Source organism: Gallinula chloropus (assembly GCF_964237585.1).
Source record: "Gallinula chloropus genome assembly, chromosome: 9".
NCBI lineage: Eukaryota > Metazoa > Chordata > Aves > Gruiformes > Rallidae > Gallinula > Gallinula chloropus.
In genome coordinates this window covers 12,145,815-12,169,750 of record NC_140094.1, presented here as the reverse complement: position 1 = coordinate 12,169,750, position 23,936 = coordinate 12,145,815, and the positions used below count along the sequence as shown (strand labels likewise).

The 23,936-nt window shown below is 47.7% G+C and overlaps 1 protein-coding gene across 3 annotated transcripts in view; it reads right to left on the bottom strand.

The window, feature by feature from the left end:
* The window catches only part of NTRK3 (neurotrophic receptor tyrosine kinase 3), a 212,273-nt gene that overhangs the window by 10,464 nt on the left and 177,873 nt on the right, over positions 1-23,936 (bottom strand). For 2 of the 3 annotated variants that reach the window (XM_084267860.1, XM_084267861.1), the window contains exon 14: positions 22,090-22,333. In XM_084267860.1, the coding sequence (XP_084123986.1) occupies positions 22,090-22,333 (244 nt within the window). Of the gene's footprint in view, positions 1-10,368; positions 10,444-22,089; positions 22,334-23,936 lie in introns of all 3 variants that reach the window. The other variant, XM_084267859.1, reaches the window with a different exon arrangement.

Genomic DNA, 23,936 nt, shown 5'->3' with positions numbered 1-23,936 from the left:
CAGTTATATTATCTGCCATCTAAAAATGCCAGAGGTAATGCAGAGGATGGTTAAGAAAAGGGAAACAGAGGAGTAATCGCACATATATTTTTAATTATGTTTGCCAATAATCTATTTGGTGTGCTCCTTACCACGGTTCACCCCTCCCCTTTTCTTCCCAGAACTTAAAGCTGCAGTACCCACTGCTAGGAAAGGGCTGCACAACCAGCCTGATGAAGAACAAAGGCCAGTTTCTCGTTTTTCACAGGAGTAAATGGGCCAGAAGCCATGATTTCCAACACTGGGACATAAACTGACAAGAAACACCAGCCATGCATCATTTGGCTGGGAAGAGTTAGGAGCAGAGCAGTAGTTTGCAAAGCACTTAGTAAAGAGGTCAGTGAGGCCACCACCAGGTCCTATACCCTATCCTAACAGTTGCTGCCAGAGCCTTCCCAGATGAAGGAGACTAGCCTCCTGATCTCCTAGCCCACCTACTGAAAGCTTCTTGTGGCCCAGAGCAACAAGACCCCACACTAGGATCTCAGACAGCATCGGACAGTGGTAGCACTGGGGAATGATTCACTGGTGGGAGACCCAGTGGCTTCCCAGGAGTCCCACCGCTTGCTTGGTGCTGGGTGGCTGTGCAGGGGGGTGAATGCAGATGATGGCCTCTGAGGTCTTCTGCACTGCAGCCACAACATGGGTACCGCATCTGGGCTGTTGGAAAGCTACCACCCTAGTCACCTTTCTCCTGGTCACTGCCTGGATAACTGCAGAGGCTGGGAAAACCACTAAACTTATCCAAACGACAGCCCTCAGAGAGCTTGTCAGACACCACATGGTTTTACCGACTGGTCTCCACCAGGCTGGAGACCACACCACACTTCTTTTGGACAGGCCAGCTCAAAGCCATGCAACACCCATGAAACAGCCCAGCTGTCAGCTGGTTCTGACTTCAAAGGGGATCTGGAGTCTGCAAAGACTGCGTGTGCCAACAGAAATTGTCCATGACTGATCTGCATTATTATTTTGCAGTGAGCTGGTAATACTACAAGAAGTGTTTAATAGCTCAAAAGCTAATCAGATAGAGGCTAAGTTAAACCATCATGATGCTAGAAACGCATCCATCAGGATTCTGCTCTTTTGGCGATGCAGAGAATGAAAATCAGCTCAGTTTCTGGCTTCAGAAAGTAGGGAGAAGATTTGCCCAATAAATCTTAACCTGGTGATATAAAAGCAAAGACTCAAAATGGCCTGAGAAATGCAGCCTAGGAAATAGGACCAATAAAGCACTCGCATGTGCTATCATTCTATGCTAAAATGCTTTCAGATTGGTATCTTATAATCTCCCCTTCCATGTCCCTCTCTCATTGTCCTGACAGTGACTCCCCTCTGGGTAACCAATAACGCTCCAGTCTTTGTCTGCGGGCAGAGTCATTCCTGACTGACGACTGTACATGATTTAGATAAGGCTCCATTAACTTAACTTCTCGATGCTGGATAATCAGTTCAACTGCCTCGGCATTAATCATAATAATATTCAAAATTCATTAGGCTAGATTGTTTGGAAATCTATTTCTTGTTAATGTCAGATTCACTGAGCAAAGGCCTGGCAGCATACAGAGAGAAATTTAATACAGCCCAGGGTATAGGAACTCCCTACAGAACTGGTCCCTTGCTTTACATGTGGCTGGATCATGACCTGGCAGCTCCTGCCTGGTTTGTCATTTGTGGATGTTGTTTAGTAGGAGTGAAAGGCTGTGAGCATGCTGCCCATCAGTTGATCAAGGGGCAGCTATAGAGATCACAGAATTGTAGGAGTTGGAAGGGACCTTGAGAGATCATCAGGTCCAACCCCCCAATACAGAGCCAAGTATGGAGCTGTTAAGGGCAAAGGTTCAGTGTTAGACCTGTGCCCACAGATCTAATGGTACCTTTTGTATCTAAAAACTGGGCAGGCAACCCAGAGACTTTTATGCACAGTCATGATGTGGATGTACAAAAATCGAAAGCACTTTAAAAATAGCAATCTGCTCCTTATTTTCCTGAAAACTTATACTACTTTAGATTCAAGGATGGGGCCTTTGTGTTTTACCAAAGCAATAGAATAGCTGGATCATTCCTTCTATCCAGTTTCCTGTAGGCTGATCAAGGACTACTCCCAATGGTGTGCTTCCTAATGGTTTATTTGTCCCGTTTAAGCATTTTGGGTGATGGTGCTTTCCTTCAGGTAAGAGTTCTCACCCCCTGGTTGAACAGCGGTTTCTCAGCAGGGAAACATCACAGAAATATAGAACAACTTCAGAAGACGCATACGCTTTCTCTCCTAATGAAGGCAGTGCAGGCACAGATGGCATCTCAGACAAACACGTTGCAAGCCCTGTTAAAATAAAGAGCTCATCATCTGAGGCTGCAGTGTCACACCTACTAATGATGTGATTAAACTCATCAGTGCCGGTGGGAAAGCTGTGCCAGCTCTGGCACTGCTGAAGGGAGAGCTGCATTTCACGATGGAGACAAACCCCAACCCCCCCCCATGAGTTAGGCTACAGTAGAGACACATTAAATATATGATGTTAATGGCTAAACTCCTTGAGACCTAAAATAGGGGAGGCTGCCCTGGACATGCCCTTCCCACGCCTGCCTGAAGCATCCCTGTCAAAAGGTGGTGTGGTACCAGGCTGCAGATGGTGGCAGCAGCTAAAGAGGGACAGACATAGGAGGAGGAGAGATTTGACTGCACCCATCAGAGCACAGAGGCTGTGGGGGAACAGCAGCGGCACCGGGACTAAAACCAGCGACAGACAAATTGGTGGCACGTGCAGAAGGGTGGAGCTGCAGGATCCTGCTGGAAAACTAGCTAAATTTGAAGGAATCACGCACTGCATTCCTTTCTACTCTATTTTTCCATGTGAGACACTCTGTGCATTGAAGTTTCCTCCATTCTTTATCAAGTTTTCTGCACGCCCTTGAGTAGGACAGAGTTGCTGGAGTCCCATGCATTTTAACCACTGTGTTAAAATTCCTCCTCCCTACTTCATTTTGCCAGGAGCGTAAATAAATGAGCAAGCCCACAAACACAGGAACCTGGTTTCCAGATGCCATTAGAGCCCTTGAGCACTAAGTGGCCACTGCAGATACCACTGGCTGCCTCCTGCTCCCCTTCCTGCAGCCAGGCGGATGCTCCATACTCCCTAGTGAGCTCCACTGGGACCACTGCACAAGCCAGCACCAGGTAGGACATATCTGACTCTTTTTTGCCATAAGATAGGACTGCTTCTAGATGGTCAGCTCCCTGAAGTGAGCGAGTTTTCCTAGAGCAGTCTCTAGACACCAGCTCTCCATTAGGGTTAGCCACAGGAGGAAGGGCGGAAGGAGAAAGTGAGTCTAAAGAAACCACTAATGTTCTGCAGTGTCTGGTAGGATGAATGACCCCTACAGGCATATGCTGAGCAGACAGGACCAGCCTCGATTATGTCATTGTTGGAGCATTTACTTCAAGGAGAAACGTGACTATAAATGATGGGCTTAAAGCCTTGGCTGGTTTCACTGCCTCTGGAGAAGCCACTCGAGTCGGACAGTGTTAAGTGTGTGTGTGTGTGTGTGTGCAGCGTGCACAATGACACGCATGTCTGTGTATGAAACAGCATTACAGCCCAAAGAGTGGAGCTGGAAAAAATTGCCTATTAAATTTAATTCTGCCCTCTTTCGTGGGAGAGGCCCCAGAAGGATTTGCTAAGGTATTGATGGGTGCCAATCCATATATCCAAGTGGGCAGCCCACAGCCTCCCTCAGGAAATCACAAGCAAATCTTGCCTACATGATGGAAATTTCCCACTCACCACATTGATTTTCCCCAGCCCCATCCTCACCACGCTATCCCTATGCCAACTTCTACCTACTTCTCTCAATGTTTTCTAACCTTCAGACTCCCAACTTTGTAAATATTTGCAATCAGGTGGCACATCTCCCCACTCTGGACATTCTTTAGAAGAATTATTTACATACAGCTCTTTCTATGCTCAGCAATCGATTGCCTCTCACTGTCTTTGTTTCTGCTGCACCTCTCCAGAAGCTGTCGACCTTATGGATACTCTTTGTGGGGCTGAGTCAGGGACACATGGCTGTGCAATGAAAGGGTATTTAAAATAATGATTGCTGTAGAGGCACTCGCTTTGCTCTTTGACTTGGGTTCTTTACGTGGATGGCTTCAGAAGAGCATTTGTTTCACTGGCACACTGAAAGCCACATGCTTGCTGGGGAGCTGCCACCCCACAAGGGACTGTGCTTGGTTCGAAGAGGACGGGGTTTATAAAGACAAAATGCAACGTGGCCTGGGGCGGGCACAGTCTCGCTTTACAGCGACACTTGCTGTATATTGATCAGAACCGGCTCGGTGCTTTATTAGCCACCCGAGACAGGCGATGAGCTGCTACTGGAATCTGTGCTCGATAATCAAAGGCATTTGTCATTCTTCGAAACACTCCATGAGTAGGTGTTTGATTTGGGTGCGTGCGAGAACCAGAGGACAGCAAGAGGAGCAAGAGGCCGGGAGGCAGCAAGCACAGGTAGGGTGTGCCACTGCCCATCCCTTGTTCCGACCCACAGGGCGTCCCTGCTGTGGCATCCCATATGGATACCACAGGACCATGCAGCCATGCAGCTTTGGGGCTCAGCAAAGTCCTCTGCCACTGGCAAAGCTCTCCTGATGAACCCTGAGGAGCAGCAGCAGTTGCTGCCATTCAGCCCCCAGCCGCCTGGCATGTGTGGCTCCCCCCAGAAGCCCTCCTCTCTGTTTTGGTTTTCCCATATTTCCTAGACAAACTGCTCTGGTGCTTTATTCTCCCTCTCAATGAAAGGTACAGGTGGCCTTCCTGCCCTCTTATCGCACCTCCCCCAGCTTGAATTTTAAACTATTTAACAGCTTTAAATGCACCTAATGAGGTTTCAGTCTGCACTTTGCTGCCATCCCTCTGCTTCTCTGACACCGGGAAGAAGAGTGGTTCGGAAACCTATTGTGGACTTCTCTGCGTTGGAGGTCTAATTACATGGTAACTGGCGACCTTGTAAGTACAGGGTAATCCGCTGTGTAATACCAGGGTAAATTATCCCAGTACTTCTGTCTTTTCCTGTGCAGCCTTCTGCAGAGATGGAAACGCAGCCGGTTAAATGGTAATTAATCTTTGAACTATCTGACACTTGCCCAAGCGGGTGAGCAGAAACCAGCAGGAGCCCACTGGCTATGCAGGGGGCAAGGGACCAGCTCAGGAGCAACCGCTCTGGGAGCATCTGGTGTTACCTGGCCAAAGCAGAGGCTGCTTTGCCACCCAGCCTCTCCCAATGCCAGCTGCCTGGGGCAGCATATATGGACTGCTTTCTCAGAGCTGGATGCAGATATCTCCTGCCTGCCTTGCCATAGGCATCACTTATTTGGAGGGACACATCTGGAATCATCTGCACAAGGAAGGGGGCACCAGGGGCACGTGGAAGCCCAAGGAGAACAGACACTCGCCCTGTCTGCCTTAGCAGGATGGGACCAGAGAGGTTCAGAGCAGCTCATCCCTGATGGGGGTGAGCTGTCTGGAGCGTTTCCTTACCCTCACCATGAGGGAGGTGCGTGGGAACGACACCAACGCTTTCCTCTGAAACCATCCAAACCAGCCAGACACAGCCCCAGGCATTCACACTGCAAAACTCCAGGAAGACCAGCTGAGAGATCCGCTTTCTCCCTCTTCATTCCCTCCCACACTAACAGCCTGTTGCCCCAGGGTGGGGGCTGCCTGTCTGACCCCTGGTACCTTTATGGCAATGAAATATATTTGCATACATTTTAGACACGCTGACATCGTTCCCTCTAGAGAGCTTCAGGTTTTTATAGCAACCACGGTAATGATTTTCAGATTATAGACTAATAAAGTATTTTAATTTGTTAGGAACATTAAAGGTGGGCAGTGTGTGATTCTTATGACATTTAATAGTGCTTAAAAAAAAAAAAAAAGAAGGAGGGGGTTCTGAGTGCATTTCTTTTCCAAACGGGAGCACTGAAATAGAAAGGCAAAATCTTACACACTGGTACCCAGATCAGCTCTGACACCTCCCCTCCGTGCCTGTTTCACTTGAACACCTGCCAAGTTAAATAAGCAAACATGGGATTTTTGGCATCCTAGTCGCAAACCTGTTTTTGTTAAGTGAGCCCTCCTCCTTAGTTACTCTGGTTATGCCACGGCTGTGACCCAAAGGGAGCACGTAGAGCTCTGCGTACCATTGCTGTCTCTGGGCTGGGCTACAGCTAACAGGGGCTGCAATGGGTCACACAGAGTTTTTGCACCTCAGCCGGTGCTCACCTAGTTCTCCCTCCGCCTTCCCATTCACCACGTGCTCTGATTTAGTAGTGGGACAAGACTGTATGGCTGATGGCTCCGTGCTTTGTTTCCTAACCTGTAAGATCATAGAATCATAGAATGGCATGGGTTGGAAGGGACCCCAAGGATCACAGAGCTCCAACCCCCCTGCCACAGGCAGGGCCACCAACCTCAGGCCTCAATCTATACAAGGTAGCCCAGGGCCCCATCCAACCTGGCCTTGAACACTTCCAGGGACGGGACATCCACCACCTCTCTGGGCAGCCTGTTCCAGCACCTCACCACTCTTTCTGTAAAAAACTTCCCCCTAATATATAATCTAAACCTTCCTTCCTTTAGTTTTAATCCATTCCCCCTTGTCCTGCCATTGTTTATCCTTTTAAAAAGTTGAATCCCCTCCTGCTTATAAGCTCCCTTCATGTACTGGAAGTCTGTAATGAGGTCCCCCCACAAAGATGGGGGCAATGCAACTCACTGACTGCCCAGAGATGCTGTGCAGGTAATGGCTTGTACAGCACAGCAAGAAACAGCACGGAGCAGACTGCCAAGAAAAGGGAAAATAGTCAAATGTTTAGCTCAGAGTTAGTTATCCCTGGCAAAAGAGACAGAGGGTTAACCAGTGAGTATGATGGAGGAGAACAGCAAAGAAGTTCCTTTATTCTGTGAGGACTTTTGCCTTGTACCTCAAGAAGATTAACGGCAGGTGATGGTGTAAAGCATGTACTACAAGGCAGAGGCAAATGTGAACCTCCCCATTATCATCACCTGACCTTGCACATTCCCTCTTGCAACCTCAGCATTTTTTTACTTTTACTTTTTTTGGCAGATAGGATTTCTGGGTGGTTATTTTTAAGGAAACTGTGTTAAATTTCTTGCTTCTGTGCCAGGTACCTGCTGTTTAACGAACGGGCCATGACTAAGCATAGACTGGAAATTAGAAGCATCTATGAGTTAAAGCAATGAGATTCTGGGACTGTCTTCCCTTAGGAGCACATTTAATAGTGGTGCTTGATTATGAAAAGGATAAAACTGATGTGATTGATGCAACAGGGGATTGGATTTGATGATCCAGGGAATCCCTTCCAGCCCTCTCTACTTCTAATGAATTTACTTTTTAAGGTTGGGGAGGGGAGATGCATTGCTACTGATGGCAAACAGCAAAGAGAAGCATGTGGATACCTGCTGATGGTTTGTGGGTCTCCACCCCCAGACCTAACCACTTCCCATCACCAAGAAGGTAAAGTAGGTCTCTCTCCTGGTTCTGGCCATCCTGAACATACCAAGCAGAAGTGGGCACAAGGACCTCGCCTGTTTCTCTCTTTGCATTTTACAACTACTGAGGACTTCCAAAATTCACTGGCCTTGAACCAGCACCACAAAAGTCTCACCTCACAGGTTCCCTATTTATTTCTAATTCACTTACCTGTCTCCCAACACCATAATGACTGTGTCCCTTGCAATCTTTTTCTCATGGCAATCTCCTCAATGAAGATGAGCAAGGATCACCTTTAAACAATGGGAAACTGAGGCATAGAAGGACTAACTTAATTTCCTATGATGACCAAGGATATCAGTGGCATGAAAGGGACCTACAGCCCAGTCTGAGGCTGGGATCTCACTGTTGGGACTCTTCTTCTCCATACACCTAACTGGCATCTCTTTTTCAGACCAGGAATAGCAAAGCAGAAAGTATTCTTTCAGCCCAAGCATTCACTGGTTTGGGATTCCTGTCCTCTCTCAAGCCAAGGGGCCGAACCTGGGGTTTCTGAGAGCACAGTGTGTGGTTGTTTCAGAAGGGATGCACAGGGAAAGTGGTTAAGTTCCTTTTTCCCCCTGAGTAGTTTTAATTCTTTAATTCCTCCTTGCTAATAAGATAAAATGTTGTGATTTCTGCAGGATCAAATGGTGCAGGATAAGCTAAGGGAGTTTATTAATTAGCATGCTTTTAGGTCTGGTGAAAAAGTATTAAGAAGAAGCAACAGGGTTGTAGATGATAGCTGTAAATGTGACCCAAGCACTACCTGCCGTGACATTTTAGCTGAGGGGAGGCTGTCACATTCATTCTGGGCATGGCACTCCGACAGTGAATAAAAACCATAAGGGCAAAGCTTTTCTTTCTAAAATGTGGCTATTCACAGAGAGGTGCTACATTTCTCTAGGGCCTGATCCTGCAAATAATACCAGGTATTGCACCTCAGTGTGAGAGTGCTCCTCTGGCTTCCCCAGGGATTGCTTGGAGCAGTGATTGCTAAGCCCAGTGGTAAGCGGTTGCAGGATCAGATTCATAGTGTGCCAAGCATTTCGGATGAAAATAGCTATAAAGAAGTCACATATTATTATGTCACATTGCAAAGGTCAACCCCAGTATTTGTTCTGTCATAAGGACATGATTGAAAGGCAAAAAATAGTGTCAGGGCACAGGGGAAAATAATTTTTTAAAAACTGCCTTCAGGGCTGAGGATACAAAATTACATCAGTGCTTAGAACTAAATTCCCATCCACACCCTGCAATTCAATTTTGGCTCAGGAAGGCATGAACGTAACAAAAATCACCTTTCAGTGGCACATCTTCTTATCTGCTGACATATCCCCTGTAAAATCAGTGATATCTAAACTCACACTCCCATGTGATTCTGGCAACAGTCAGGAACTGCCAGAGCTCTGCTCCATCATGGATCCTGGGAGGGCTTCCTGAGATCCACTCAGCTGCCTAACACCATGCAGGCAGTCAGTCCCTGTTGCTGCTGGGGTAGGAGGAATGGTGGTGATGCTTGAAGGAAGATCACCTCACCAAGAGGGTACACCTCCCCTAGAAATTCTACAGGGAGGTTTGGCTAATTGGACCCAGGTAATTTGTCCCAGTCACGGCTACTTTGCAAATATCTATGCCCATCTCTCTGGGCGTGCTGGTAGAGGGAAGCCACAGAGAAAGAAAGTATGAAAGCTGTCACTTTCCTGCCTTGACTTACAAGGAGTCATAACTGCTCTTCACAGACAGTGTCTTTGGGTGGATTAGCTCGATCCACTACCAAATGCACTTAAACAAAGACTCCCCAGCTTTCTGGATCAACAAACTTCCTTGTGTGTCAGCAGCAAAACCACACAGGGCAATCAAATTCAGCATTTGTCTCTCTCACAGGCATCTGCAGCTCACCTGCAGCAGCCTTGCAGCTTGCTGGCAGAGCTTTCTGGGATGCTGTGACAGCCGGGGACCCGCTGGGCTGAGCAGCCCCACACAGAGGGTCCAGCATGTGGCAAGTACAACAGGATGGTGGCCTCTGTGGGAGGAGGGCAGGGTGAACAGAGGTGCTACCACTCCTCAGCTGGCTCCCACCAGCCGCCACCTTGGCAAAGCCAAACTCCTTTGCACTGTCAGAGCATGAAACACACACCAATCCCTCACTGCCGCTCCTCTGGGCAATGGATGGGAGCAGCAGAGGAGCAGTGATGGTTGACATCCACTCAATCGCAGCTGCAAGCATCCAATCGGTCAGACACCAAGACTGTGTCTAGACTAGCAAACAGAAGGCATCAGGGCTGGCATGTGACAGTCCAACTGTTCAAATGGTCTGGTTTTAGTCCATGCCAATTTGACAGTGCCCAAAGAAGTGTTGAGAGGACGACACAATTCAGGGATAGTCCCTGGTGAGCAGTGTAAATGCCACCCCCCCTTGTAAGCACAGGGTGGTTTAACTGCTCAGAGACAAACCATGCTGCGCTCACTGCCATCAGAGCCAGAGGACAGCCCGTGCTGTCCGCTAGTGCAGACACAACCCAAAGACCCACGGCGGAAGACTGCACTGAGGACTCCTGCATTCATCCCATACCACCTCACCAGACAGACAAGCCCCAGAGAATTCCTATGGTAGGAACATGTGCCGCTCCCATCACACGAGACCCCCTTTGCTGCCAAACGCACTAGACCCGACCTAGTCCCAAAGCCGCTCAGCCCCACGTGTCAGTTCATGCTCAAGCGGCACCAGTCCCCCGCTTCCAGCTGCCCCGGGGGTTGAGATGCACTCACTGTTGCAGCTGCCGGCGGTGCCAGTCTCTGTCGCTGCCACGCTGCGCTGAACTGGCCCTTCGGACGCGGCCCTTCCTGACAGTGAATGGGTGAAAACAAGGGAAGGAGACAAACAAAAGAGAAGGGAAGGGTGAGAGAGGGAGGGAGGGATGGGGGGAGATGAAGCAAGGGGACAAGAAGGGAAAGGGTATGTCTTTAACCGAACCATATGTCTTTCACTGGCTGCAACATCCCAACACCGCACAACCCTTGCTGCGAGGGTGGGAGGTGGGTGAGACCCCCCTGGCCCTGGTCATCACCACCTTGCACCCCGCGCTGTCACCTGCACCAGTGCAGAGGGAAGGTGAGGGGCGAGCACTGGTGCTGCATGAGAGTCACAGGGTGCTCTGGCCTCCCAAAACTTCTCCTTGGACTGTGAAGCTACATCTCTTGGGGGATCCAGAGTTCCTCTTTGACAGGAGATGTTTTAGGAGGTTTGAGTGGTTCCTCTGTATCTGGTACTTAAGCATCCTTTTCCATGGTAATTGCCAGCCTTCCTGGGCATGGTGCAGGGACCTACCTGCCTCTGCCAGGAGGACAAGACCCAGGTCTGATGTCTTTCTTCAAGCAAGCTCAGGCTAGCCAGAATTAATGGCATTGTTAGCCAAATGTCCCAGTGAAGAACCTAGTACATCACCCTACGCTTCCCCAAAAGTCTTTGTCCCATCAGTACCGTTGCAGGTTGGGGGAGGAAGAAAAAAGCCTCCTCTCACAGCTTCCAGTCACCTGCAAACCTGCCAGCACTGGCAAAAACTGAACCCTAGGAGTGAACAAGGGAAGCAAAATGATGGAGCAGAAGATACAGCACTGCTATAAAAGTAGGAAAGACTTGGGGAATGGGGGACAGGAGGAAAAGGGGGGAGGATCTCAGTGTGCAAACTAAGAGTAAATGATGAACCTAAGGCCACTGACTTACTAGTAAGGTGTCTGTGTTCCCACTGGCATAAAAAAGAGACAAAACCCTGAGATGAAAGTGCAGCTGGTGAGGATGGTGGTTTGGAGGCTTCAGGCCATGCTACTTAGGAGCTCAGGCTGACAGCTGCCCCGGGAACACCAAAAATACAGCTTCAGGGCGTGTCCAGCTAGTCATCACCCTGGGCGTCTTTCCACCATGAACCAGAGGTGAAAATTGAGCTGCTAAATGTAGCTGACAGCTCATTCTGCTTGGGGAATTGCCCCCTGAATGACTGCCTCACCTCCCTTCCCAAAAAATTGAGGTAGGAAATGGGTGGGGGAAAGGCTTAGAAAATTGTTTCATGATGGTTGTTTAAATTGCCTCTGCATTACAAGTCAGGGAAAAAGAAAAGAGAGGGCTATCGCATTGGGCTGCATCCTAAAGCCAGCTGGGGCAGAGGTATGGACATTGGAGAGAAGCAGAGCGAATGAAGTCATCCAGCAGTAGAAAAAAAAAGCCCCACATCAATATAATATAGTGCAGAACAAAGCAAATTCTACCTCAAACACAGAGCTGAAAGAGAAACATCTTCCTCTGTCAGATCTATTACCATGCATTTATTCCAATAACAAATAACTAACCCAGAGAGTAACCCAAACCTGATTTATTCTTCCATCTAAGTAAATATGAAGAGGCAGCCGCATCTGACTGTAAAAAAACACTGATCTCATATGTTTTTCTTGTATGTATTGGAAAAAAAAATAGGAGTGGAGCTTCTGCCTTGCTGCCAGGGGATGCTGGCAAAGCATTTGAGCTATAGATATTGTATCTTGTCACTAATGACTGCAGGGAACTAAAAGGGATTTGGATTTTTTAATGCTTCACATTAATTGATAATTTGGTCTCAGAATCCACAGTGGAACACAGGATTTGCTATATTGGATCAGTCTAGTGGCCCATAAAATCTGGCGTCTTGCCTCAGCGATGCTCAGGAAAATTATCATCCAGTGTCTTTGCTTATAAGGTTGCTGGCCATTTCTGTAAGGCCATGCAAGTGAAAGAGGAAAGGTCTTTCTGGCCTGCACAGCAAGCTCCTTTAAACCCTGAAACGTGGTTTTGGCAGGGCTGTGTTCCATCTTGGGGATTTTTTTTGGTTGTTTTTTTTTTCTTTTTTTTAATTCAAGGAACAAAGTCTGTAAGTACAAACATTTCCAACAGACCTGCTGCTGATTTTTCTCTCAGTCTCCACAGCCCAAATAGCACGAAGGTGAAACTCATGTTTTCAGAGGGCAAATGAGAACACAACTGGGGCCGAAGGGGGGGGGGAGATGCCTTGTACTGAGCAGAACAATATTGATTAGGCAGTGTAAAGATTTCCCTCACTAATTCCTTTAGCAATCTTATCATGTGTTGCCCACATAATTGGATGGGGAAGAGAGAGGTGGAATCACTTAAGCGTTCAAAGCTCAACACACACCGAGAAAAGATTCCTATTTTGTGTGTGTGTGCAATTTTGTGCATCGTTGCCCTTTGATTGTACATTGAACATGCTCTCTTTGACAGCCTAGCCCTAAACAGGCTGTTTATTAAAGACAGCTGCTTGCAAATAGGGGCTTTCTCCATCCAGCTGGCGTGAAGAAGGAGCTTGCTGTGGCTGTGAGAGGCAGGACTATGAAACAGGAGGGGATCAGGAGGGGAAAGCCTGTGGAAACTCTGACTGTGCAGGAATCAGGAGGAAAAAAGAAAGGCAGTGGTTTCTTTCCATGCAAACATCTTAATTAAGGAGGACGATGACGATGTTTGCATCTTAATCTTTCTAGGGAGGTCTTCAGTTTGTCTTGAAGCAAGGCACAATTTATCCATGCTCCCACTAAGCCGGCTTATAACTTCTCTGCCTCCAGTTCTTTTGCTGATCATACTGAGGTTTGGGGATGCTCCCCGCCTTCCTTCCTGACTGATGTGTGATCTCATGGCTGTCCCCATGGTAAAGGAGAGCTGAGATCATGGTCTTGCAGGTGGGAAGGCAGGGGGAGGCCACTGGCCAGCTGGGATGCAGAGGGGAAATGGGTCCAACAACCCAGATAAGGTGAGAGGGGATTTTACACATCCAAGTCTCCCTCGATTGGCAGTGCTCCTTCCAAAGCGTGAGCGGTTTGTTTCCATACGCTCAGGAGCACATACACTGTTTCTGGTCCACCTGGGGCTAGAGTAATGAAGCTTGCTAGCATATGGTTCTCCACCTTTTTCTACTCTAGCTACAGTTTAAATGAGGCCACCCTGCTAAAGGCCAGGAACCATCAGCTTCTCTGGCCTGCTCTGTACAAAATCCTTCCTTGTTTCTGGTGATACCAGAGAGAAGCATGTTTTGGACGGCTCTCCAGCATGGGAGAGTCTCTGGCTTAGAGCTAAGCACTGTTCTCTTTTCCATGTATCTCAGGCTAATGGGATATTCAGAGTGGGGACAGTGGGGAAGGGAGCACATTGCATGCAGGCAGCCTCTATAGCAGGTGGATGTTCACTTGGGGACCACGCTTGGACAAAAAACATTATAACAGGGTAAAAACAGTTTCACAGTCAAGACAAAGAGAGGAGAACTACTCAAGGATGGGTGGGGATCACAAACAACTTTTCCTGCCTCTCTGGATCTGTTGGCTGCTCCCAGGGTACACTGAAAACGGACAAGAGCCCTGCCCTCCCTAGTTAAGTTTTATGGGAAAGCAATTTCTTTGACGTAAATGTCTCCTGAAATCCCTGACGGAAACACACTGATCAAACACACTGATCAAGCTTTCACAGCACAGGTGAACAGACTTGGGTAGTTTGGCTACGTGGAGAAACAATCCCAGCTTTCTGAACTGGATCTCTGACTTTGTGGAGATGGTCTCACTACCCATCAGCTGGGTCCAGCATTTGACTGGTTACCCCAAGTACTCTCCCCTACTCCAAGAAAAGCAGAGATCAGCCTGGACAACTTTTAAGAACAGCCAAAGACCAGTCAGTCGGGATTCTGACCTCAGTCCAAGATGCATAGGGGAGAGTATGGAAACAGAAGAGCCCACAGTGTATGTCCCACAATAGTCTTCTTGTCCTCAGTAAACCCAGTGGCACAGGGACTTCCTGACACAGGGGCAGTATTTTGTGTTCGCTTAGCCCCTCATAGATTACTTTGCTTCCACAGTTCTGTTCAATCACTTTATCAACCTATCTCAGCTGTTGATACCTACTATCTCCTGAAACAAGGAGTCCCACCACTACCCACCGTAGCATCTCCATCAGATCTGAATTTGCCATGAACATCACCAGGTGTTTTATGTCGGGAAATACTGAACGACCAACAGTTCCTCCCTATTTGGCTACATCTATGACTTCCACAAATGGAAGGTCAAGGGGTTAAAAACCATCAGAAAGATGAAGTGAAAGGCTTTGAACTCCCAGATCTCTGGAGCTCAGTCCAATGGTTGTGAGAAAGCAAAAGCCTGGATTCAAATGTCTGGGAATGGGGCTGAGCTTTGACTGAAAGATGACAAGTTTGATTAGCTCTCAGTAAGTGTGTGAGGGTTTGGGTGGTTTGGGGGAAACATAGAGGGGTTAAGCATGGAGGCCAGTGTTGGGGTGAATATTGAGACTACATTAAACAAAAAACCTGAGCGAAATGACTTGCGATGCAGCAGCAACAGATCCTGAGGAGGAGAAGAGGTGAGCGTGGAGGTCAAGTACTGTAGCAGGGAGTTTTTATTTCCCCAAAAACAAACTGCTCTTTTGTGCCTGTGCTTCAAAGAAGATGTCACCAGATTGTGAGAGCTCTTCACCTGCCACATCCCTCTCATTACCAAAATGAAATAAATGGCAACAGCATGAAAACAGCAACTCAAGCAGGAGAAAGACAGGTAGACAGTAAGGAAAGGGGGAGGGGGAAAATAGGGTGCGGGTGGAGGTCTTGGCAGGGTGGAGAATTAGGGCAATTACCATTTCTGAGAAAATGCCAGAAATACAACACAACCTAATTTCCCCAATTAATTCCTCTGCACTTGAGCTGCTTAGTGTGAAGGGCTCTTAATGTTTCAAACAGAAGGAAAGGAGAAAAAACCAGAAAGACTCAACATTTGTTTTTTCCCTCAGTGTAGAAATGGGCAAATGTTGAGGGAAAAAATGTCTGGTTAAAACAAAAGATGATGCTGTTACATCTTCCTTTCAGGAGATAAGGAACTGTGCCATGAATTCAATTTGCAGAGGTTTTTACAGGAGTCACAGAGATATCAGAGACCAGCACATTCAATATCACACTGACTTTTCCTGCACACGGAACACACCAGGACAGGCACAGAGACACTTAACCCACGCACCCACATTGAGCAGGTCCCTCACCTCCCCTATTTCCAACCTTACCGCTAAGTTAGCAGGAAATGGGGTCTTTTGCCCCCAAACCACCAGTCAGGACAGTTGCAAGGCACCATGACATGAGTCATCCACATCTCATGGGGCATAGAGGTGTCATCTCGAGGAATGAGATGCAGTGAAAACATGGAAATAAATTATAAATCAGGGGTTGGGGTGATGGGACACGTGGGGTAAACAGATGCTGGGTAGAACGTGTAATACTTTCAATAGAAGGGACAGGCTCCTGCATATAGCAAGACTATGGCTCTGCCTAGCTGACCCTTCTGTATCAGTTCTAGGGATCTCAAGGCCACATCGCCAGTTCACCATGAGACTCTCCTGCCCTTACCTACATAGGTACGACAAAGCAACCATGTTCTCCAGGATCCCACTCGATACAGGAGAAAATGGCTTTGCACTTCTAAGTACTTTCATTAGTTCAACATGTTTTTACATATATGAAACCATCCCAACACCCTGGCAGAAAGGATGGAGAGAGCAGCACGTTCTATTTTTCACCTCAGAGGTGGTGTAGAAGAGACAAAAGGTGACGCTCAGCTGCCTGGCATCTGCACAGCACTTTGGTGCTAGAAACAGTACTGATGTTGGAAGCTGAATGTGGAACACACACTGTACTATCGACACAAGATTGCACACAACACTCAGCACAGCCAGGGACTGAACTTGCTTTCCCCACCCATGGACACTGAAACGGATCCTGAGCACACTGAGGGGGAAACAGAGCCTGGTTCGCCCCCTGTCCAGAACTGACAGTCCTGACAGAGTACACCAGGTCTGCAGTAAATCCTCAAAGTGGTAGCTTTCTTTTCCCCAAAATTGAGTCAGTACCATATCCCAGACAGAAATTCAGAGGGAGTTTTCCTCCCCTCTGCCTGTGGGCAACCCCCTTTGTAGGTGGAGGTGCAGAGCTCAGGTGCACTCATCACAGGGCTCCTTCCTGGTGCTACCAGGGCCCATCTGCAAGGATCAACCTTCCATGCTGTAAACATGCTGCATGAGATGGCAGCAACAAAAGGAGCATCAGGAGACATGGAAGCGGGTGTGGTACAGCTGAAGGATACACATGGACATTGAGGATCCCTGGTAAGGATGCATGAAACACAGTGAGCCTCTGCAGTGAGTTCAAAGCGGGTGGGAGCAGAGCACCGTTCAATGATGGTGTGATTGTTTAGGGACCCTCTATCTAGGAGAGTGTGGGTGAATCTTTCAATGTAAGGCTTGTCTATTTGTCTTATCTATGCTGCTGAATGGACCTCGGAAGGAGCACAACCCAGGCAGCTGCTAACCCCCAGTGATCTATTATTTACGTGGAAATTTCACCACAAAAATAACTGACTGTGCCCAGGAGAAAGAAAACGATTTTGAACTCCAGAGAAGAAGAACTAAAGTAAGATGTGGTCTAGATGAGAGATGGTCAACAGGAAGCAACCCAACAGTGGGTACTGAAAATTATAAAGACTATGAGGTTTTCTCTAGCTGTTTTAAAGAAGAAAGAAAATGTTTACAGGGTAAGCCTTCATGCTTCAGAGGAGGAGGTATCTGCCAGGGGGATCCCAGACTTTTTTAAAGAACATTGACCTGAGGCCAAAGTCACAAGAGAAATGTTGTTCTGGTTCCAGTGGTGTAAGGATGTGAGAGCCAAGGTTCATAGGAAGAGATATTAATCTTTTATTAAACTACTGATAGTACTGAGGGGAAAAAAAAAAGAATCCAGAGAGGGTTTGTGTGTCTAAAATTCATTCTTTTTTTTTTACCCTCCAACAATATCATGTGTTCTAATAAAAGATATTACTTTTTCCTGAAAACCTTGTATCTCCCAAATCCAAACAATGCTCCAGAGTGGTGAGGACACAGAAGCATGGAGTGTTTTTTTGTTATTATGTTTAGCTCTGTGTTGCTAGAAATAGAAACGTATTTTCAGAGCCCTTTGCAAATCCCGCATGTGTCTCTTTTTTTGACAAGCAGGTGTCCTCTGTGTGATGAACTGTGACCTGAGGTACATTCAGGACAGACCACTGGGAAAGGATGGAGCTAAATCCCCTGGAGGTTTCAAGCCCAGACCAGGATTTGGGACAGGATGCCAGAAGGGTAGGACATAGGAGACCCAGACAAAGGGATGCCTTAATGGGGTTTAATGCCTACATAAATCCTTCCTCTACTTGACGTGTGTCTTCACTGCTGGGTTCCAACCCATGCCAGGATATACTACCTTGGAAGTTATTAAGGACTGCTGACTGCAATTTAAGGCTGTATTCTCTTCTAAAGATGAAGAAATACTGCCCTTGCCCTGGGAAGCTGCCACATGAATTTGTTTTGGAATTAAATTACACATTTTGGGGAAAGAAAGGGAAATGACGTGGATTTCACTGGAGCACAGGTGAGTTCACAGCCACAAAGGGCTCTGGGAACAGCCAAACCCCACTCTGCAAGCTGGAAACAGCTGGGTGTCCTGAGATCAGCTCTAGTGATGACCCAAGCTCTAGACAAACCCCCCCCAGCTGCCCTGACAGTCTCCAGCTCCTCAGAAGGTGCTGAGCAGGCACCGTGTGCCTGGCTTGCTGCAGTCTCCAAACCACACTCAGCTTGGCTGAAGAACAACATCCCTGACCTGCAGCATCCCACCACCTGCTGTCACAGTCCTGAGTCATAGCTAAAAAAAATCACCTGCTCACACATTTTGTCTTTTAAAGAAAACAACAAGGAAAACAAAATCCACCCAAATATTTTCTCTCCAATATGGATGTATTCCATCCTGCCTTCACACAGAGACTCACACCAAGGATTGCACAGCACGTTACATAACATGTCACAGAACTGCTTCTTCAGCATCCCCACCTTTACTTTTTACACAGATGCTGGGTTACTTCTCCCCATCTCCCCAGTCCCTCCACTTTCTTCTGCCTCCTAATCAGATGCTGTTTCACCTCTCCCCACCACCTACACCCCCACAAACCATGTCTCTCCATCCTGTCACATTGAAAGAAGGTTTAAAGGCACCAACTGACTGGATCCCTCTGTGATGCACAGGGAAAAGGACGCATCTGTCTTCAGGCAGAACATGGAGAGCCTGAAGGAGAGGGGAAACAAGCCTCTCCACTGCTTTTGTTACGCAAATGTTTGTTTTCTGTATCCAAATGTGTAACAGGAAATTAAGCAGTTCACCTTTGTTAAACCACTTTTGCATCCCACAAATGCAGGAGCCAGATGGTGTTCCTTCTTTGTTTTAAAAGATTAAAAATGGGAAAGAAAGGAAATGGCTAGGAGCTAATCCTCAGCCCAGAACACACTCCTATATCCACATGCCCAGTTATCCATGCTCATGGGGCCTGGGCAGAAGCAAACACAGGGACCCAGTGGACTGAAGTCAGTCTGCTCACAGAGAGCTCCAGACATGCCATTTTGTGCCAGCTTTGAGGTGGAATCCTTTGCTGTACTCCCAGAAAATGACAAATTGTAATATTCTTCCTGGGCACCAGCTTGGACACATCAAGCAATACTTTCTAGAGTCCACCTTGCTCCAGGCCCTACTGGTGGGAATGGCAGGCTGTCAAAAGAGGAGAGCTGCAGTGCACAAACTCTGGGAATCAAGACTTGGGAATGTCACCAGGCAGGCTGTAAATGTGACCAGGGACAGCACTAAAATTCGCCTCTTCAGCCACATCTCTACCTTCCATAGCCAAGACCCAGGAGCTGTCCAGTTCTCACACTTGAGCTCATTTGTTCTGTGCCCATCCAAAAAGCCCTCACTTGGGGTACCTTGGTGGGTTTCATGAGAGGTCTGTCTTGGCAGCCTCAAAGAACAAGTTTCCATGCAAGGGGTGTTAGGAATTAAAACTGGGAGGAAGACAGAGAACAAATGCACAACTGCTGTGAAGCCATGTTGTTTTTCTCACCCATGTTTGCAGGAGAAAGTGAATGCTGCTTCTTAACAGAGTTAAAGTCAAGTCTCTACAATCAATTCGCATGAGCCCCGTGTGGCTTCATTAGTGTCACAACCAGGTTTCAGTTCAAAGGGTTCATAAGGAACTTAGATGTGCAGGTTGCCATATAGAAACCAAATAGATTTCCCAGTCCAGGGACAGCAAGGTGCACACCAGTTCTTGCAGAGGATGAATGCAGCAGTGCTGTGCAAGGCAGAGGACAGGTACGAGATAGTGGTGGATGGGGAAGGACAGAAACTGTCACATAACTGTGAGTGCACAAGAAGGGTGAATAATGAGGTCAGCTCCGTGTGCTGTCCTCATAAACATGTCCCATGAGACAGTGATTAGGGAAGGAGATTGAGAAATGGACCCATATGGGTTCTTTTCTTGTGCTTGGAGTAGTGTGGCTGGGCTGTGGCTGGAGGAAGGATGAAGGACACTTGGCTCCTGGATTTCTGCTCTGTGCAGGGGGGAATATATTGCTTGGATGGGCTTCCCAGCTCTGCCACTGCATCCTGCTTTGGCCTTGGGCAAGTCACATAAACCCTCTGCCCCTCAAACCACCAGTGTCAATACCAGCAATCAAAACCTTAATTTGCTAGGACCCCTCCCTGGACAGAAACAGGAAAAGGTCTCCATGCACGCAGAGCATGGGCTTACTGATCAAGAGGTTTAAAAGTACCAAAAGTGAGTGAAAACAGAGAAAGGAGAAACAACTAAGGATAAAAGGCTGTGCTGGTCCGAAGCTCAGCTCTTGCTCTGGTAACCAGGCTTTGGTCATGCATGGCAATTTGTGTTAGCAGAGAAAAGTCCTCTAGAAAAGCCTTATGACACTGCACAAGATAGCACGCAGCAACCATCAGCAAAGCACTTTGCACAGACAGGATAAGGTCTACAGGACACCACCACAGAGAAGACAAAAAATCCCACAACAGTGAACTGGCCTATAGAGATCTTCCCAACTGTCACATTTTGGAGGCCCTCCCAGCTTTTGCATGGCCATAGCATCCAATTCTTCCATTGCAGAGAACACCAGCTTGGCTGAGATAGTCTCAAGCAGTGTGACACTGACTGCGGTTGAAGTAGGTCTAACACAACTAAAGAACAGGGGCCAGGCAAGAACACAGGCTGCTTCTCATCCTCCCCTAGGCCTTCTCTTCCCCACTAGCTACTTCCTGAAGTTTCTGCAGTGATAGAACCATAACCACCTCTATTCCCTCATCACTGACCAGTAACTGCACCAAGACCATTTTCCAGTGTGGATTTTTGTGCTCCACAGTGAAGACCAATTCCATCACTGGCTATTAAACAGTGATAAGCCAGTGTCCTGGGCTGGGAGAGGTGATATGTCTCAGCAGAAATGTGATCATGTTTTTTTCTCCCTCCCAACACAGTAACTCCACTTGGCAGCTGCCTATCACATAAAGAAAAACTTCTGGATTGGATCAAGACCATAGGTCAACCCTTTCTTGGGTAACGGATAGAAGTCACCCTCAAGGTTAAACATCCATGTTGTAACCAGAAATAAACCAGCCTTAGTTGAAGCACCAGGCTAAAAAGCACCACTCCTTAGCCTGAAAACCTCTTCCCTGCTGGTGGACAGCCCAGAGAGAAATGCCTACACCAGTGTGCTTCCAACTCCACACAGCACAGCTTCTCCTGCAGCCGAGGAAGGGTGAGAAACACGATGTCCCCCCAGGGAGGCTGCCATCCCGGGCAGGTAGGGCAGTGCAGACAGGTACAAAGGGAGTGTGCAAGACAAGGGGACAGTGAGAGCACAGATCACAGAAGAAAAGGCTGGAAAAGCATTCCTGACTCATTGAGCCCATCCCCAGAGACGAGTGCAGGATTAGCCTCTGCACTAAACCCAGGCATTTTTATCTAGCTGTTTCCTGAACTTCTTTAATGACAGGCCCTCAGCAATCTACCTCTGGCAAATTATTCCATTGTCTAAAAGATGACCCTGCTGGAAAAAAAGTGTTTTGAGGTCAAACCTAAATTGCCTATTATTTCCTCTTCCATATTTTATGCACTTATCAGTCAGTCTTTCAGTTGTGTTTTCTCTAGGTCCTTGTATTAAGTTTCTTTAATCTAACACCAGAGGTCACAGCCTGTAGTCTTTGTCATCTCTTTGGACTACCTTTAATTTGTCAGTGTCTTCAAAAAAGAGGGAGAAAAAATAGGAAGGAAGAATAGGATGACTTCAAAGCCACCCCAAAACGTGTGGCTGTGTGCTGGGGCATCAAAGAGAGCTCTGTGTGTAAGCATCTGTATGGACATCTGAACTATAAGCATGCCCAGGACTGAACAGGAGTGAGGACAGTGGTTCAGGAATGCCTGATCACCGTCTGTGCAGTGAGGGAATAACCAAGGAAGTGAGCCCAAGAGCTCCAAAACCTGATTTATTGTGACATTTCCTAGTCTCCCTTTGCTCTGAGCATCAGACTGTCACTGGAGCTGCCTTACCCTGTAGTAATCAGTGCTGTAGACATCTCTTGACATCCCAAAGTCTCCAATCTTCACCAGCAGGTTGGCTCCGACCAAGCAGTTCCTGGTGGCCAGGTCTCTATGGACAAAGTGCTGGGAGGCAAGGTACACCATTCCAGAGGCGATCTGGCTAGCGATGTGGAGCATCTGGGATAGCCCTAGCTCCCCTTTGGCTTGTCGAGGCTGCCCATCCACGAGGATCATAGCATCTGGGCCATGTGCCCTATAGGGAGGAAGAAGCACAAAGCATAGAGTTTGGTCTCAAAACTGACCAGGAGATAGGAACCCACACGGTCGCTGTTCCTGCTGGAGTGGAGACCAGCACCCAACTCTGCACTGTGATGATGCACACACAGCTCCAGTGGAAAGGAAAAAAAAGACAAGCTTAAGAGAACAGGAGGTTGGGGGAACATTTGGTGGGTGAGTGGTTGCCATACATGCCTCTTACGGCCACAGATGGAGACAGACTGTCAGGACAGAGGAACCACTGGCTTGATGCAACACGGACATTCTTCTCTGACAAGACCTATGTAAAACTAAGGAACATCCAGATATTTACATGTTTACTCCAGCTAATTCTAATTCTTACACCTTGGAAACCTTCCCAGGGTAGAGAGATCCCCATATCTTGCTACTAGCCTCTTCAATAATCCCAAACTCCTCTATTTCCTCCAAACTACGTGTCACCAAACAACCTCCCCCTGATCGATACCAATACAGCAAGAGATCACAGAAAAGGTTTCACAAGAACACCAGAAGCTTCATCCCTGGGAAATACCTTTTATACCCTAAGCTATCCCAGAGGTAACACAGGTACTGTGAGCTGTGAAGGTACAAGCAGAGGTGCAAAGGTTAGACCTGGATGTCAGCAGATACAGAGAACATCCTGGGCAACAAAAAGAAGTATTTTGCTGAACCAAGCGCATTGTAAATGTAGGACTTAAGGTCAGTCTTATTCCTGTCCTGTCCCATTTTAGTCCCCTCCCTCGCTGTGTACCAAGCCTGTCTTTGCTGTCCTCCCTCTGATGTCTCTTCCCCTGGTAGAGCTCACCTTCTGGTAGCCTGTGTGAAGGTGGAATAACAAAAGCCCTCATATTTAGGCAAAAGCAAGAAACTTTGCTGTGACCTTCCTCCTTGTGGCTAAGATACAGCACGGCATTTCCTCTGAGGCTTTCATACAGTTCTGTTTGAAAGGATCCTTGGTATTTCACCCCCATCAGCAGCAGCAACCCCACAGAGTGCTAGCATATTGAAATTGCAGGTACAGAGCCTTCTCTCCTTCTTGACCTGGGGCTGAACAACCCACAACAAGATCCAAACTGTTTCCCTCCTTTCTGTTTATTCTCTAATTGCTCTGTTGGTCTTGAGGGTGCAACAAGTAATTAGCATCCCAGCTAGTTTTTCAAATGCCCCCCTCTTCAGCTACCTCCTGTTGCCTGACCACAGGGAACATGGCTCTGAAGGTCCCCTCCCTGGCCGATGGGGATCTGGAAGAAAAGAGAAACTCCAGAAATGAATGCTGAGGAGCCAGGAGTGCTTTTTGGAAGCCATGAATGGATGATGCTACAGTGACTGCGGGATGAGCTGGCTGTGAGCAGCACTGTGGGCACTAAGGCTGGGGCTGCTAGAGGCATCTTGGAGACTCATGGGCATGGTAGCAGCAGCAGCACACTGGAAGAACTGCTGAAGGCAATGAGGAGCTGCAGGACAGTGTATGCAGAAATGACTGCTTGATGTCTTTCTTAGCCCACAGATGGGTTTACCCCAGGAAACTACCTGATGGTGACAACAGATGTCGCCAGCAGGTGAAGCTGAGCCAGGACTGC